General features: G+C 34.3%; 4 protein-coding genes across 5 annotated transcripts; 1 reads left to right on the top strand and 3 right to left on the bottom strand.

Moving 5' to 3' along the window:
• Positions 1-1,664: 1,664 nt before the first annotated feature.
• LOC114756550 (5-methyltetrahydropteroyltriglutamate--homocysteine methyltransferase 1-like) lies at positions 1,665-7,004 on the top strand. The gene is made up of 12 exons (XM_028945495.1): positions 1,665-1,694; positions 2,182-2,535; positions 2,950-3,037; positions 3,332-3,459; positions 3,545-3,936; positions 4,020-4,183; positions 4,582-4,662; positions 4,760-4,926; positions 5,025-5,130; positions 5,239-5,489; positions 5,605-5,806; positions 6,497-7,004. The coding sequence occupies exons 2-12, from the start codon at positions 2,186-2,188 to the stop codon at positions 6,863-6,865; spliced, it is 2,298 nt and encodes a 765-aa protein (XP_028801328.1). The 5' UTR covers positions 1,665-1,694; positions 2,182-2,185; the 3' UTR covers positions 6,866-7,004.
• An 864-nt stretch (positions 7,005-7,868) lies between these two features.
• Positions 7,869-9,393, bottom strand: LOC114756553 (inactive protein RESTRICTED TEV MOVEMENT 2-like). The gene is made up of 2 exons (XM_028945498.1): positions 9,285-9,393; positions 7,869-8,533 (listed from the first exon to the last, which is right to left on the bottom strand). Exons 1-2 carry the CDS (start codon positions 9,391-9,393, stop codon positions 7,869-7,871), a joined length of 774 nt encoding a protein of 257 aa, XP_028801331.1.
• Positions 9,394-13,000: 3,607 nt separating this feature from the next.
• LOC114756551 (inactive protein RESTRICTED TEV MOVEMENT 2-like) lies at positions 13,001-14,982 on the bottom strand. 2 transcript variants are annotated; one of them, XM_028945496.1, is made up of 3 exons: positions 14,861-14,982; positions 14,073-14,489; positions 13,001-13,451 (listed from the first exon to the last, which is right to left on the bottom strand). In XM_028945496.1, exons 1-3 carry the CDS (start codon positions 14,949-14,951, stop codon positions 13,165-13,167), a joined length of 795 nt encoding a protein of 264 aa, XP_028801329.1. In that variant the 5' UTR covers positions 14,952-14,982; the 3' UTR covers positions 13,001-13,164. The 2 variants fall into 2 exon arrangements, with proteins under 2 accessions (XP_028801329.1, XP_028801330.1); XM_028945497.1 differs by having other exon boundaries at positions 13,001-13,448.
• A 2,442-nt stretch (positions 14,983-17,424) lies between these two features.
• On the bottom strand, positions 17,425-18,096 carry LOC114756547 (uncharacterized). The gene has a single exon (XM_028945492.1). It carries the CDS (start codon positions 18,064-18,066, stop codon positions 17,650-17,652), a length of 417 nt encoding a protein of 138 aa, XP_028801325.1. The 5' UTR covers positions 18,067-18,096; the 3' UTR covers positions 17,425-17,649.
• Positions 18,097-18,341: the final 245 nt, after the last annotated feature.

Raw genomic sequence — 18,341 nt, 5'->3', positions numbered from 1 at the left:
TGAAGACTTGGATATTAAGTTTATCTTGTATAGTCTCTTTCTTGTCATGTGATGAATATTTGTATATTGCCACATATAGCTTTTTGCATACTCTGATTTATCTAAAATTGATTGTCTTGATTACTTTTGTTGCTAGATTGCATGCTGGTAGAAGGTCATAAGTTTCTAGGGGTTTGCTTTTGTGTTTATGAGGGTGGATCCATATTGACTTTTGAAAGTAGTTAATTACTGTTGATATGGAAGAATTTTATTCAAAAAATATCATGTTATGGTTTTAGAGTTAAATGTGACGATCTGAGCTTCGTAAAGCTCAAGACTCAGTTATTGTGAAATATTATTAATTATGGTTTTCATACTGTTTAGTTAATAAAACTCTTATAATCATGATAGACATTTTGAATAACTAGTCCAGGTTTTTTCTATTATGATATGATTAACATTTTTTATGAATCAAATTTCATAGTAGCTTTTTAAAGATTATACTAAAATTCTTTTTTTATCACTGGGCATGATGCTCATTTCTGACTCTCTCAGTTAGCTTCAGCTTCTCATCCTCTTTTTTAGCGTCAAAACATTCACATGCCAGTCCCTGTGCCTCACTAAAAATTCTTTCTGCATCCACCCTATTCCAAATATTCCAACAAGTAGCATCAGTAATCGGCTTTTCTTCCTCTTCCAACTTATTACTGATTCCAACCACCTCAATGAACCAGTGTGTGTAGCACTTTTGAATCCTGTCTTATGATTCTCCATAAAAAGTGTTTGAGTATTGGGGTTATCTGTAACCTCCCCACGTGCTTTCACATAGAGTTTGGCACCTGATAAGAGCATTCAGAACCTCTCTTCAACTTCTTCCTTGGAACTTCTCTTGCTATTTCTGGATTTGGCCTGCTGTTTAACATAGCTTTTGGCAGATTAGGCACCCATTTATCCTTCCCCACTCTCACTTTATTACCATTTCCTATCTTCCAACACATATTTTCCAATAGGAAACCTCTTCCCTCTAACGAACTGCTCCAATCCCAGGACGCTCGTTTGCGTTTCTTTACCTCCAGGAAACTCTCGTTTGAAAAGTGTTTGCCCTTTAACATCCTACACCCAAAATCTCCGGCATGTTGTAATTGTCTCCAAACTGTTTTAGCTAGCATTGAACTCGGAAATCTCTAAAACCCAACTCCCCCTTCAAGCTTTGGATAGCCCCATGTTTTCGGTGAATATTCTTGCTTTGGATAGTCCAACTCTTTACAGGATTTTCTGGGAAAGGAAAAGCTGACGGCGACTTATCTCAACTCACGAATGAGATGGAAAGTCTTGGAATGAAATAAAATCTCTTTTGCTTTCACAAATAATTACAAACTGATGAGTGCAACTTACCTCAAATCATTCAGTTCCAGACAAAAAGTTCGGATAAAGAGACTATGATAATAAAAGAACGAAATGTCCGAACTCTGAAGGGTTCAGAAAATTTGAAAATGACTTGTAAAATTAGATTCTATATTATTAAATTCATAGTGTTGTTGAGAGAGAAAATCATAGGGGGGAAAAAAGAAAAAGAAAAAGGGAGCTCTGGAGCGCTATAAAATGCACGTAGTCTCGCTTCGATCACTAGCGTTCTTCGCATTTTCTCGTCGCTCGCCCTCGTTCTCTGCCTACACTTCATCTTTCCTTTGTTTCACTCTAAGAGCTACTGCTAGGTGAGTTCTACTTCACTGCCTCTGATTCTTCCTTGTATTTCGGTGTTCTTAATTATGCATTTTAATGTTAGAACCAATGTTCGATCTATATATGTAATGGGTTTTCTTTTATTGAGTATATCCGTAATGTTCTTGATGTGGCCATCTGCTTTTGGCTTTTCAGGGTCTCATATATTTTGAAGGTCAGGTCCTTTGACTTTTTAGGCATCTAGAAATGAAAGAGAAGATAACTGAAATGGATGTTTCAATAATTTCTGTGAAGACTGTAATGTGATGGAGTAGCTTTACCACTACTACTATGAGCCGCCCCTTTGCCCCTGCCTGTATCTCTGTTGCAAATAGTTGCACTCGGTTTAATTACCTTGTTTCTCTTCTGTCTTTGTTTTGCCATTATCACAAAAGAATTAATAGGATTTTAAATAAATTATTCTTGAGCATATTTTGGCTGGTCATGCGAAATATTCAAATTGTGTATTGGCAATAACAGATCAATGGCATCTCACATTGTTGGTTATCCCCGCATGGGGCCCAAGAGAGAGCTTAAGTTTGCCTTGGAATCATTTTGGGATCGAAAGATTAGTGTCGAGGAACTGAAGAAGGTTGCTGCAGATCTCAGATCAGCCATCTGGAAGCAGACAGCCGTTGCTGGAATCAAGTATATTCCAAGCAACACATTCTCGTACTACGATCAAGTATTAGACACCACAGCCATGCTTGGGGCTGTTCCTGCTAGATATAATTGGAATGGTGAGGAGATTGGCTTTGATATTTACTTCTCCATGGCACGAGGGAATGCATCTGTACCTGCTATGGAAATGACCAAGTGGTTTGACACCAATTAGTAAGTAGATTATTCATTCGTTTAATTGCTTTCATATATGGAATAATGTGAGGCACTAGGTAACTTCTGCATGAATGCAATTGTTAAAAGGCTTTTCAAAGTACCCGTATCCTATTTTTTATGCGATTGGATGGATGAAATTGAAACACTTAGTTGATATGGAAGATCTATGGGAAGAAATATTTGAAATCCATGCATCATGGTTGAAAATTGTTATATGGATTAAATTTATTATTATCTTTTTGTGTATCTAAAAGACTCACTTTAATTCAGTCAGAAAAAGGGTATAATTTGCAGCTGCCCATTCCAGATATTGTCCACTTAAGTGATATATCCAACTGTGAACACAGATTCTGGCGATTTTGGTTTAATTATTTTTTAAGTTGAGCAAAGTTATAATCTCTTGTGGCACAGTCATTACATTGTCCCTGAATTGGGTCCAGATGTTAAGTTTTCCTACAAATCACACAAGGCAGTGGATGAATACAATGAGGCCAAAGCTGTAAGTACATAGATTTCCTTGTTTCATGTGGTGTTATTATGTAGATGGAAATTGATAGGCCATCTTAGACTTACACTATCAAGCGGTTGTTGCATTTCATTTAAGGATATGTTTTGCAATCTAAATGAATTGTGGAAGTATATAAATGCCAGAATCCGTTTTACTAGAAATAGTTTTTTTCCACTTCTAAGTGAAATCTGGTACTTCACTACTCTGGAATGTTATAGAATTTGGGGTTGGATTTTCTGCTTCTTTTTCTGATCTTTATAAATGCATATACTTCCTACTATGCAGCTAGGAATTGACACTGTACCAGTGCTTGTGGGACCTGTATCCTACTTGTTGCTGTCAAAACCAGCAAAGGGTGTTGAGAAATCTTTTCCTCTTCTTTCACTAATTGATAAGATCCTTCCTGTTTACAAGTATGCATGGCCTTAATCTCTATTGACGTATATCCTTTTATCATAAATGATGTTTACATTATTCATGCTTCATAATTTATTGAAGGGAGGTTGTGACTCAACTGAGGACAGCTGGTGCTACATGGATCCAATTTGATGAACCCATGCTCGTCAAGGATCTTGATGTTCACCAATTACAAGCGTTTAGTTATGCCTATGAAGAGCTTGATTCAACTTTATTTGGTCTGAATGTTCTAATAGAGACATACTTTGCTGATGTTCCTGTTGAGGCATACAAAACACTTACCTCTCTGAAGGCTGTTACTGCATATGGATTCGACCTTGTTCGAGGGACAAAGACACTTGATGTAATAAAGAGGGGATTTCCACCGGGAAAATTTCTGTTTGCTGGTGTAGTTGATGGAAGGAATATTTGGGCCAACAATCTCGCATCTTCCCTGAGCACCTTGCAGGCTCTTGAAGATGTTGTTGGAAAGGGTAATTTACTTTTGATTGCATTATCTAATGATTACTTGTCGTATACTAGAAGCTAAAAGGTTCATTATCATTTGCTTCTGCAGAGAAGGTTGTGGTCAGCTCATCTTGTTCACTTCTTCATACGGCTGTTGATCTGGTGAATGAGACTAAGTTGGACCAGGAGATTATGTCTTGGCTTGCATTTGCGGCACAAAAAGTAGTTGAGGTAAATGCCTTGGCCAAGGCATTGTGTGGACAAAAGGATGAGGTGCACTTTCTTAGCCTTACTTTTTGGTTAAAAATTTAAACCTGCCTTTTACTAGGAATCCCAATTGAATAGTGATTTGAATATTTGGGGCTTGAGAAGTTGTTGAGTAGAGATTTATAATGGCATTAAAAAAAAAAAACAAATTTTCACCTTGCAGATACAGTTTATTTGCTAAAACCTTCTCAAACCACTTTATTGCCTTTTGTTGGTTGCTTTTCTAGATTTGTTCTGTCACTGAAAATTTTCATCTTGTTTCTGCGTACTGCTGTTATATTGAGACTTTTTAATCAAAAAGAAATATATTCCATGATTTTGAAAATTCTCTCTTTTTCTGCTCTGGCAACTTGTTTATAATATAGTGGATATTCTTCGTCATATTACTGCTCATCTTTCTGCAGGTTTTCTTCTCTGCTAATGCCACTGCGTTGGCCTCAAGGAAGTCCTCCCCAAGAGTGACAAATGAGGCTGTCCAAAAGGCTGTGCGTGTTTCCCAAGATTATTCATTATGCTTGTACTATATATATTGACCTGTAAGTTGAAAGTATGCTACTGAGCTGTAAATTTATCTTTGCTTAGGCTGCTGCTTTGAAAGGTTCCAATCACCGCAGGGCTACAAATGTAGATGTTAGGTTGGAAGCTCAACAGAAGAAAATGAATCTTCCTATTCTTCCAACTACCACACTTGGATCTTTCCCTCAGACTGCAGATCTTAGAAGAGTGCGCCGTGAATATAAGGCCAACAAGTCAGCACCTATGATCATATCATTTTCTTTTGTTGTATCCCTAATCTCACTGTTTTACAAATTTTTCGTTTAAATTGGTATATCTACTTTGTTATTAGGATCTCTGAGGAAGATTACATCAAATTTATTAAGGAGGAGATCAACCAAGTAGTTAAACTCCAGGAAGAACTTGATATCGACGTTTTGGCACACGGGGAGCCAGAGGTAAGGAGCATATAATTTTGTTAAATTGGAAATTTAATGAGGACAACACTATTATGGAAATATTGTTCAAATAGTCATTACTGTTGTGAAAATGCTTTCTTAATTCAGAGGAATGACATGGTTGAATACTTTGGAGAACAATTATCTGGTTTTGCTTTCACTTCCAATGGATGGGTTCAATCTTACGGATCCCGCTGTGTCAAGCCACCAATTATCTATGGAGATGTAAGCCGTCCCAAGCCCATGACAGTCTTCTGGTCTTCAATGGCTCAAAATCTGACTAATAGACCGATAAAAGGAATGCTTACTGGTCCCGTTACGATTCTGAACTGGTCCTTTGTAAGAGATGACCAGCCTAGGTCTGACATTTAACAGCTTTGGCTACTCCTTAAACAAATTGTATTATGTTATGCCTGGTTATTTTAACATCAACCATCTGATTTTTGTTTTGGGTAATTAACTTTCTGATTTTAGATTTGAGACCTGCTACCAGATTGCTTTGGCCATCAAGGATGAAGTTGAGGATCTTGAGAAAGTTGGTATTACTGTCATCCAGATTGATGAAGCTGCTCTGAGAGAAGGATTGCCTCTAAGGAAGTCTGAGGAGGCTTTCTATCTTAACTGGGCTGTTCATTCATTTAGGATCACCAACTGCGGTGTTAAGGACACTACACAGGTCTAGTTTTTACGTTTCTTACTAAAACGCATTACATTACAAGTTTTTTCCCCCACTCGTTATTGATGTAACACACTCGCGCGCGCACTACTACTCATGCAAACAGAGACGGGGGCAGAGAGAGGGAGATCAAAGAGGGAGATGTAGACAGAGACATAAAGGGAGAGATAAAACCAGAAGAGGGGGGATATGAAGAAAGATTTTTTTTGGGGGGGGGGGGGGACAAAATGAGAGAGGAAGAAGTTGTCTAAGCATCGTGGGACTTAAGATTTCATTCATCAAAGTCTGCCATCCCAAAGGACACGAGGGAAATACGTACAGGTTGAGGCTTGCTTCTCATGAAGAAAACATCCCTGTGGCCAGTTGCAGCAAATGAAATAAAAAGCAATCCACTTGCCAGCAACAACAGAAAGTAAATAAAATAAAATGTAAAAGTATGATAGGTTTCCTCAAAATGTATTAATTCTTATATTCCATCGGTTTCACACTGGAGTCCGGACTCCATTTAACAGGTTACCATAGGGAAAAATATATAAAAGGTGCAAAATTCAAATTTCCTCTGTCAGAATGGTTCAGACAGTTAATAGAGACCTATGAATTTGTGAAGCAAGTTGGTTTCATTATTCTAAGTTTATGAAGATTGTAAGTTTTACCTTGAAATTTAATACCTCTTATGCTTTTGCTGGACAGATACACACCCACATGTGCTACTCAAATTTCAATGACATCATTCACTCAATCATAGATATGGATGCTGATGTGATTTCTCTTGAGAACTCCAGATCAGATGAGAAGTTACTTTCAGTCTTCCGTGAAGGAGTCAAATATGGCGCCGGCATTGGTCCCGGGGTCTATGATATTCACTCTCCAAGAATCCCTCCTACAGAAGAAATTGCTGACAGAATCAAAAAGATGCTTGCAGTTCTTGAGAGCAACATTCTGTGGGTCAACCCAGACTGTGGCCTCAAGACTCGCAAATACTCTGAGGTGAAGCTTGCTCTTACCAATATGGTTGCTGCAGCCAAGCTTATTCGCAATCAACTTGTTTGTGATAAGTGAGTTTAAAATGAGCAGACGAAGTCAAGGTCGAATTCTCTTCAGTTAATAAATTATTGTATGTAGAGGCTTAAAAGAGACACGGAAAACATATGCAATGCAGCTTTTTAAATTGGAAACCTTAGTCCTTGAGTGGGGATTCATGTGCCTTCTTTCTTAAGTAATTCCTTCTCCTTTCGGAGGGTCTCTTTCTCTCCAGAATCTTCATTGTTAGGTTCTTCTTCTTGATCACCCACAATATAAAACTAAGAGAAAAATGAACAGAATCTTTTACAAACAAGTTTCGGTTTCGGTTTCGGTTTTCATGATTTCAAAATTGATTGATTTTACGCAATGGTTTTATAGCCTAGTAGCATCTTCTTTTTAAGTGGGAAGTCATGAGTTTGATTCTTTTTGGTTTTTTTCTTTTGGCCAACGAACATGGGTTTCATTCCGACTGTAATTTCAAATTATTAGTGTCAATACCACTCCTTTTAATGTCTTTGATACTCATCCCAAATCAATATATTCGATCTGGCATAATATCAAAACATTTAAAAAAAAACATTTATTTAATCAATTTGTGCATGCACATTTGCAATTTATGAATTTTAATTTTTGTTCCAAAAAAATATGTAGATATAAAAAATTATGTGAGAAAAAAAAATGCAAAAATTTGATCTTTATCGTCCAAAATGAAGACCAGTATCGTCTGCCAATGTCAGGAGGATCGAAAAAGGGAACATTGCACGAACTTTTGCAATACCTTTTTCCTTTTTATTTAGTATACCAAACAGGGCCAACCTATATTGCAGAGCCATATGGAAGCAGTTTATGAAGAATTTGGATAAATACAAAGAAAAGCCATATGCTAATATATATATATATATATATATATGTCTACAAGAGCAAAAGAGAAAAAGACTTAGAGACATAAATTTCATTAATTATTAAAATTTATATTAATAATAATAAAGAAACATTTTATTGTTGAAGGTTGACGTGAAGGAAAGGAAAATTACAACAATTAACCTTGTAATTTGGAAATGGCTTCAAGAAATGACTTGCATGCTTGCCTGACGTATATGATAAGAACCACAGCAAACAATATGAGAAGGAGGATATTGACCCATTTCCTCGGCTGCTTAAAATCCTCAGATTCGAAAGACGGCTTCAAACTTATTGTGTAATCCAAAACCCTAGTTTTTGTTCTCTTGAACAGTCCCTGCTGGTTGGCTCCCGAACTTTCACCATTTTTAGAGGTTACAGCTTCTGATGATAAAGGTGGTATATTCTCAACCACCCCACTGGTTGTCACTTTCTTTTTCTTCTTAGCCTCTTGATCTTTTTCTCCTTCTTCTTCTTCCTTCTTCTTCTCCTTCTCTGGTACTGTCTCTTTCTGTTCAGAAACTTCACCTCTAGGTTTTGGTTCCGGTTTTTTGTCTTCTTCTCTTGGCTTGGATGAATCATCAGGTTCTTGTGGCTTTGAGGCTTCTTTTATGGAGAACTTGACAAAGAGCTTGCCACGTTCAAACTTGGCAGTGATGTCGTTTGTGTCGCAGTCAGAAGGAATAGAAATGGAGAATTCTTTGGTGATACGACGCCATTTGTTGTCACTTATTTGTCGTTCACCAATTATTTTTACCACAGGAGTTGAAGTGATTTGAACCTTCAGTTGATCTCTTCTGAACCCTTTGTATGTGTTGAAAAAAAATAATAAGTAACAAAGAAAATTTTAACCGGATGTTTCAATTGAAAAAAAAATTTTAAAAACCAGAAGAAATTGAAGCATATGTCTAATGGATCCTTTATGTTGATAGAATTTTGATAGCATTTTGTCTATATCTATGGAGAGAGAGACTAGGGTGAGGATGGAGAATTAATTTAATTACTAGATTACATAATTTTGGTTTGAATTTTCTAAAATTTAGGTTGGGAGTTCATGCAAAATGTTATATTTACTTTTATATAAATTTTAATGTTATATTTATTTGTATCAAAAAGGAAATATTGTAACCAAGAATAATTTTTGGTCCCATCCAAACAAAGGGGAAAGATGATCCGTAAATCGTAGTCGAAAAAATGAGGGTTTTGAATCAAACGTTGGCTATACAGTTAATCCGCTGCAGATTTGTTTTTCATTAAAAAAAAAATAAAACCATTATTCTAAACAAAAATGAAATCACCTCAGATTAGGTTTTGAAAAAAAATACTGCATTAGTTTATTTGTAAAAAAATATGTTAATTTTTTTTAAAAATATCTTCTTTAATAATTTGCATTAGAACTATCCTGAACGAAACCCATTAACATGTATAATCAATAAGATAATTTAAGAAAAAAAGAATTCGAGAGACAAAATGAATTGAAATTTTACATTTAAACCCTTAACTAGCTTTTATATTTTAGACCGGAGAAAGTGATTACAAGGAAATGAAACTTTACCAGGCAGCTGAACAATTAAAGTTGCCGTTCTTTCGTCTCTTTCCCACTGAAAATCAGGTTCAAAGTCTTCATAGACACGATTGGCAGCAGATTGTGACTTTGGATCCATCAGTTTCTTCCTTTGTTCTTCGTCTTTCTTTTGCTTTTAGGGTTTCTGCTATATATTATCTCCGATCTCTGATCTCCTTGATGGTGACATATATATAACCCTAGTAAGCTGTGTCACTTTTTATAAGCCAGAATTATCAATACTATAGTGGTGCAAAATTCACACGCAAATCGTAAATAGTTTCCTGCAATATTTGTTTTTGCTTTATTACTTTCTTGTCGTGTAAAGTAGATCTTTGTTTTCTCTGTGTACGACTTTATTAGGTTGTTGATGCAAGAAAATATATATGCTTTGTTTCTTTGTTTGGGACTTCACAAGGTTGTCGGCATGTGTAGTTCATGCAAGGTGGCAAATAAATAAATGATTAAATACATAAATATAAAAGAAAAAGGAAGGTAGAATTGGTTGTCAGTTTTCTTCCATGCAAATCTTTCTTGAAATTATTATTATTTTGTTGCTTTCAGATTAAGGGAGGGAGGCTTGGGTTAAAAGAAATTACCTCTATACTTTTTCTCATTTTTAACAGTTTAACTATGGAAAATTCCTACCTTAATCCTCAAATGATTACTGACCTTTTTGTCTCACACTGAAAATTTTCTGATCATCTGGATGTTAAGAACTCAACTGACGTAGCACATAAAATTAAAGGAAAGAATATGAGAAAAATTGAATATTTAGCGTTCAATTTTACAATAATAAATGAAAAAAAAATAAAAAATAAATTGGTAACTATTATATATTCTGGATATTAAATCAGTTGGGCTGTTGACTAGACTCGATGGGTTGGCTTGAACTACGAGACTATTTTCATGGTCAAGCTAATGAGTTAAACAATAGTGGAGCTATCATTGAGCAAGAATCAGGAATTATATCAAGAACCGATCAATCCAGTCTTGGGACTGAAGGGAAAAATGATGAAAATTAAATTAATAAAATTATTAAAAAATGACCCTCTCAAAAAGCCCAATATATTTTTAAAATAGTCCTGTGATGTTATTTTTCTGAAGACTTCATATATTGTGGTATTATTATGTTGATACCTAGACTTATTGATTTATTTCATATATATATACTCCTTCGGTGTTTAATATATGACCCAATTTTTGAGTTGGTTTTGGTCCTAAATATAAGACCCATTTCTCATATTTATTAATTTTCTCTAAATTACCCCTATAGATACTCCCTCAACCATAATCAAGTAAAAGAGGGAGATGGGGTATTAAGAAAGATGATTATGGTGTTTTAGAAAAAATGTGTCACTTTTCTTATAATTAACTAATTTACCTAACTTCTGTAATCTAATCAATTAGTTAAATAGGTCTTATATTAAGGACCGGAAGAGTATATTTGTGTGCATGTGCACGCATATAGTTAAATTTTATTATATTATTATTTAGTTATGACATCTGACCAGTTCAACCATGAGAAGCATGAATTACTGATTATTCCAGTTCTACATAGGATCCAACTTTTAGAACATTAATATGACATCTATTATATTAATTAATGTTATTGCCATTTAATATTAATTGTGCTATCTATCATTATTTTTAAGGGCATAAGAAAATTCCTAAATCTATAAAATTACATTATGGTTATGTTATTCTTTCTTTTTATTCAATTTATCAGATGACCCAGCCTTTAAATTAGAGGTTGGCCTAAATTGCATGTGCAATGGGAGGAAAAATTGTTATGTACTTATCATGTTATTTAAACTTTCACAAATATGAATAATTTGAATGCAATCAAGCACTTAATACATTTTTACCTTTTATTTGTATCTACATTGAGACATTAATTTATCTTTTCATAATCTCTATCTACATTTTGGACAGATTTTAAAGATAACATAATGACATAGCTAGACTGAGGGCATGTGTTGTGAAGTTATGATATATCTTATGAAACCCAAAAAAAAAAAAATTTCTCTCCGATTTCTAATATAGCAGCTAGAAGAGAATTAGATAACCTATAACGATTTCTTTTTAAAACCATTTTCTCAATTTTTGACTGATTCACATTTAGCGGAGGTTTAACTTTTGTCAGGGCTCTGGATCATGACAGGACCAAACCAATATTTTCCGCAGGTTTAACCAGAAGCTCTTAGGTTTTGAAACGAGTTCTTGTTATGTTTTGTATTTTTTTAATTATAATTATTATTTTTCACAATGCAACTTTTTTTTTTACAAAAAGTCAAAATATATTAGGAAAAACTAATCTCTCAATCCTTATAATTTTATTGAATTTTGAATCAGGTCCCTACATTTTTTTAAATTTTTTATTTACTCTGTTATCTATTCAAGTCCTTCAAATTTATGAAACATTAATTTGCCATTAGTGGAGGCGATGTAGCCATCTTACTTAGCACAAGCATTAAACAAAAAGAAATATTGACATCAACTTTTTTCTTCGGTTATTCTCCCCTCTCTCCCCCACACCACTTTCTTCTCTCTCCTCCCCTCTCCCCCCCCCCACATTCTTAGGGATTTTTCAATGATGATTCGCAATGGCTTTTACTCCTCCAAGCTCATACTTTCTCCCTCTTCTTACTCTTCATCCTGCTCTCTCTCTAAACTTCCCCAAACTCTCATCCCCCACATCCTATCTCTCCTCTTCCTTCATTAACCCCTCCACAATCCTCCACCATTGTAAATAACTTATTACACGTACCAAGCAAAATGGGTCAAGTTAAAAAGATTGTAAACTCATTCTCTTTTTTATTGTCTTATCGAAATTTCACTTCAACTATGGCTTTGCTTTTGAAGGTTGGGGACCGATTTGTACGGACTAGAGAAGACAAAATAATAGTATTTAGCATGGTGGATATGGCCAGTGGTGCTGATATTGAGATGAAGTTTCTCCTTTTAGAACTTGCCATGAGTAGCTCAAATTGTGAAAGAGCAGTGGTGGTGAAAGTGGTGAAGAAGCCATACGAGAAGAACTAAAGATGGAGATGGCCGAAGTCTGAAATAGAGGACAGTGTTTGTGCCTTTTTATTTTCCTGTGGCTCTCTCCCCTATCACATGCCCAATTCCTTTCCAGTGTTTGTGCTTAGTAAGACAGCCATGTCACTCCACTAACAGCAAATTCGTATTTCATAGACGGAAGGACTTGCATAGGCAACAGAGAATATAACAAGGAGTGAATAAAAAGAAAAAAAAATGTAGGGACTTGATTCAAAATCTGATGTAATTATAAGGACTGACAGATTAATTTTTGCAATATATTATTGTCAAAAAAACAAAGAGACAGCCAAACAAATAAAGATTCCTAAACTGAGCCATACAAATTTAAAATTATTAACTGTCAATGTCAATATCTTAACAGCCAATGTTAATTTTTTAATAGTAAAGGGTAATATTGTTATATTTTAGGCTTTCGGAACAAATTGAGTAAAAACTTTTAAAATAAATTTGCACATTAACCCTTTATTTTATTTACAAGCTTCGTACTTCTAACAAAAAAGTCGATCGCTACGTACATTGAGTTAGTAATTTTTGACAAAGTAGAAGAATTTTAATGAAATGAAACTCTGATTATAGAAATTTCACACATGTACAACAAGCACACAAATAATTAAATGACTTTGTATATGTCATGCTATAACATAAGTACATATAGCAAAGGGATCTTGAGAGTGATGAATCAAAGGTCTGGGGTTTAGGACCCTCCAAATATATGACTTGACTACTCACTTTTTTCTCATTTCTCTTTGTTAAATTTCATCATTAAAAGTATTTGAAGGGATCAAATTAAAGTTGTGCAATGTAATTATAGCTCCTGGTGGGTTTTGGATCCTCCAAAAGCTGACTTGATCAAGTGTTTGAGATAGAGGCCAAGCAAAAGAACCACGAAGACTAACACAAGCTTGTTCACTACTTTCTCCTGATTCGTCAGCTCTGCAACCCAACCAACGATGGCGTCCTTGTAATCCTGAACTTGCATTGAACTCAGTCCTTCAGAAAATGAAGCCCTTCTTCTGGATTCTGCTTCTTGCTTATGACGGTCTTCTGTTTCTCGGGCTTTTGCTTTTGCTTCCTCCACCAATTCTTTCCCTGCTGGATTGATTTGTGTGTTAATTATTATATATAACATTGGGCTATTAACTAAAAAAGGATATATATGGATTAGCATTGATTAATTATCAGAAAATTTATGGATTTTATCCAATAATCAGTTTTTAAAAAATATTAAGCCTGTTGTTGAATAATATTGTTTTAGATTGAGTAAGTATAGTGATTCAAATGAAATTAGGAGAAAAAAAAGCTCTTGAATTTTGATTATCTAATAATTAAAAGGAAAAAATATAAAATACCTTAAAAATTGCTAAATGACAAATTAGGAATTACCACAAAACTGTATTCAATTGCCAATTAAATGTAATAAACAAAACTGATTTGAAATTTTAAAATTCAAGAGGCATTTTTTGGGATTTTTTCTAATTAAAAATTCCTCTATTTTAATTTCATTATATAGTATTTCAGAATCCATTTTATTGTTTAGATATATGTTTAAGTGTTTATAAATAATTATGGCAAAAAAAATTGAATTCGTGTTTGTGTGTGTGATTGATTTAACTAGTTTCTCGGTAATATTGTTTTGTTTATTAAGAATGAGTAAGTTTTCAATTTCTAAATTATAGGAGTATTTAATTTAACTTAAACATTTTATATTTTTACCTTTTGGAATGTCTTCCTTCTTCTGCTCTTCTTTTGGTGGTTCTTTCCCCTTCTGGTCCATCATTGTCTCATCCTTCTTTTCAGGCTTCTTTTCTATTGCTTGTTCTGCTTTCGGTTCCCCTCTCGGCGAAGGTGGCGGTGGAGGAGGAGGAGGTGGAGGAGGAGGTGGCGGTGGAGCTTGTTGGGTCGGCGGCTGCGATGGCTGGGGAGGGATAACAGGAGTGATAAGCTTTGGAAACTTGACATACAAAGTGCCTCTCTCAAACTTGGCTGCAATTTCGTTTGTGTCTGAATCTGATGGGATTGGTAATTCCATGTAAAAACGACTCCATTTGTTGTCATCTATTTGTCGTTCACCACTTATCCTGACCTTTCGTGATGATGATATTTGAACCTTTAATTGGCTCCTTGAAAATCCTGCTAGTCACAAATCCAAATTAAGCCTTCAATATTTTCAAAAATTAAAAAATAAAAATTAGGACTTAGAGACAAATTAAAACATGTTCACATCAAATGATGACAAATTACTTGTAAAGATATTCAGACTAAAGACAAAATAATAAAAAATTATCTGGGGTGGTTTAAACATGTATTAAATGCATGACTGAGGAAGACAGATCAAACAAATAACATAGAATTTTTTAAGAAGTGATAGAAGAACACTGAAATAATACTTAAGGACACTAATAATTTATCAAAAGATTTGTTGACTAATAGAACACAATAACAACGTGCGATTCGTATGGTTAATTTATCCAAAAAAATATGAAAAAGGCAAATATATGAACCTTCAAGAGGAATAACGAGAGTGTCACTTCGTTCATCACGAGCCCACTCATAAGGAGGTCGAAGATCTTCATAAAGACGGATTTGTGCCATTAATGATTATTGAAGATGAGATAAAGATCTCTTTCGAAGAAGACAGTGATGAAATGAGAAAGAAACTATGAAAGATTTGATTTGGTTTCGTGGCTTTTTATAATACACAAAAGAATAATATTAAAATCATCATAGGAGGCTTCTGTTTGTGTGTTTTCTTTGAATATTCATGTCGTAGCTTGTTCTTTCTTTTTCGTGACATACAAAGATACTTTAATTGTGTTTATTAAAGAGGGTGACTTCTCCGTTAGGCAGTCCATTGTCCAACATCTTCAAGAAAATATATGTGCAAATTCTTTTCCTTTGAATTGAGCTTTCACGTTATTCTTTTTCTCTATAAGAATAATGATATGCTAGCCTGCATGTTGTACACGTGCATATTTTTATTAATTTTCAAATATAGTATGGTCAATTATCTATTTATTGCTCTTCCTAATCCTTTTTACAACATGCAAATGATGAAATTATGTAAATTAAAGCTAGTAAAATTGATCATAGACCATATATATATGTTAAAAAATACAACTTCTTTCCTAAAAGCACCATTATTGATGGGGGGAGAGAGAACGAGTAAGAGAGAGACTAATTAACATTTATTAATTTGGAGGGAGTTATCTTATATATAGGATTAGAAGGATTATTTCTTAAATTATAAAATAATTAAAACTGTAAGGACTGAGTCGCAGCGAGTCAAAATTTAGGGATTTAATTACATTAAGTCAAAATGTAGGGACTAAATTACAAGCAAGTCAAAACTATAAGGATCAAAAGATCGATTTTTCTTTTTCATCGTGACCAGTGCCTATTGGTACTCAGCTCTCTGACACCCCTTTTTTTTTTTAACATAAAAGTTTAGGTGAGTTGGATCCCAAGAGTTTTCTAGAACCAGGGCATGCTTCCAGACTCAAAAAACACTTGCAGAGATACTTATAGATTACCCATTAATAAGACCCTCATATCCGTAACAGGATTTAAACTCATAACCTTATAGGTTATAAGCGGACTCTTTACCAACCGAATCAACTCTTATTGGTTACCTCTCCCACTGGTTTGCCAAGTAGTTTTGTAATTCAGTGGGCCTTACACTATGGGCCCAATCACATGAATTGGCCCGTTAATGGATCTAGCTGTAAGTAAACTAATAAAGACTTTCCTATCATTTATTTTTAAAAGTCAAAACTACGGCTTACTCTTTCGGCGCCAAAGATGGCAAGCTTCCAATGAGAATATTCTGAGTTTATGCCCTTTTGTTCGTATACGGACACTTTAATAATAATTAATAATCTCCAACTTTTTCATATTCAAACACACTGAACTTCTCACGAGAACACATAATTACGTACTTGCATGCAATGTTGACTTACAAAATTAAAGGAAATAAATTTCACATTTAATATACAAATTTCATTTACAGTAGGAATATAATTTATGAAGTAGTAGTACATGATAACTTATGAATCAGCAAACTTGTTTCAGATTTTTGGAACGGAGGTAGCCGGAAGGAGTCTTCAAAAATAACTTTTTAATTATGATTTATGTAAGCTTGTGAGGAAAATTTTTCCTTAATTTATATAAAAATAATTATAGATACTTAAAAAAAGGTAGATCCAATAATCGAGTAAAGACAATCAAAATATAGCTAGTTTGCTATAAAGAGAAAAATACATTTGTGAGTGCTCGATATGTTATCATTGGATTATACTTACCTTTTTTATTTGTAGACTTCAATTATCTCAATTTTGTATATGTTGTTTAAATAACTTATAATTGGATTCACTATTACAATTTTTTCAGAGTTTAACTAAAATATAAAGATATTCATATGTAATCTGCAAAATAATAAAATTTAAATAAAAAGATATTAATTTACAAGTAAGTAGAACATTAATATATAAACCACACAAAATCTCACGAAACAAATTTATTGAAGGGCAAAAATGTGACAGACTATTATTTTTTTTAATTCAAAACTCGACACCACATGGTTTTTGGCTTAACAAAAAAGGAAAATATAAAATTAAATCCGACCGACTTATATATCTAAAACTTTAGATTGGACCCACCAAGAAGAAACTGGTTCATTGGTCTAATTGGCTGAAAATTCAAGCTAAGTCTTAATACCATGAGATAATTAATGTAAATTTAATTTCATAATTGGTCACCAAAGCAATAACAAAGTGGATTAATAAACTGAACGTTTACTACATACTCCTCCGGTCCTTATTATAAGACCCCATTTGACTTTTTATTTGGTCCTAATTATAAGACCCTAATCCATTTTGTCTCTTATATTTATGCATTTTTTTCCAAGATAATCCTTCTAATAATGATAGTTTTAGCCAATATACTTAATTAGCAAGGATATTTTAGGAATGACAACACTTATTTATTATAAATAACCAACTTAACTTACTTCCTTAATCTCCTCAAATAAGTCAATTGGGTCTTATAATTAGGACCGGAGGAGTATTACATAAAACTCTTTTACCATAAACCAGTCATAATAAAACTGAAAATTACAACCAAAATTGAATTGGCCGAACTGATCAAAATCACAATACATCAGTATCTTTTTCACTGGATTAATTGAAAAAGAAAAAAAAATGAAAGAAATCCAAGACGTAAAGAACTCCCAAAACTGATCCAAGAACATGAAATATAACGATCCAATAGTAAATAAAGGATCGTGATCAATTAATTAAGCAGCAAGGGGGGCCATGGATTCTCTCTGAACAGCCTTCAAGAGGAGACTATCAGCTTCAAGAACCATCTGAAGAGGAACAAAGCCAATGCCATTAGCCATAGCAATCATCATCTTCTTCGTCTCCTCTTTGAACTCTCTCAGATCGACTCTTCCATTCAGGTCATGATCGAACTGCACGAACAGTGAGTCATAAACTCGAGCAGCTTCGTCTTGTTCAGTCTTCACGTCGATCCCAAAGTGAGTCTCGAAAACCCTAAGCCTCTTCAACTCGTTCAGCATCTCACCATAAGATAGAAGACCGTCCTTGTCTGTATCAAGTTGGCCAAACAGATCACTCACTGATATGTCAAATGCTTCTTCGTCTTCCACAAAGCTCACTATTGTGGCACCGTCGAGAATTTCTACGCTCATGTTTTTGCCTGTAACGAAGAGAGAAAGGGATATTCGAAATGTGTTTGTGTTTGATGAGAAGTTTGGAAACGCTGGAGGCATTTATACAGATTGCAGCAAAAGTAGTTTCCTTGCTTTCGGTTTTCTCAATGCCAAAGCTTGCATGGTTTGTGACCGTTGGTTGAGCTATTTTGGTCAAAGTTTCTCAATATATTCCTAGTTTAGTTAACACCGACTTGCTTTGATGATTCCCATGGATTCAGTTGTATTGTCATTGTCGGAACACGACTGTCAAA

This window comes from Neltuma alba, unplaced genomic scaffold (genome assembly GCF_004799145.2).
Source record: "Neltuma alba isolate B1F8T4 unplaced genomic scaffold, ASM479914v2 tig00010434_pilon, whole genome shotgun sequence".
NCBI lineage: Eukaryota > Viridiplantae > Streptophyta > Magnoliopsida > Fabales > Fabaceae > Neltuma > Neltuma alba.
The sequence above is the reverse complement of the archived record's forward strand: the minus strand, read 5'-3'. Positions and strand labels throughout refer to the sequence as shown.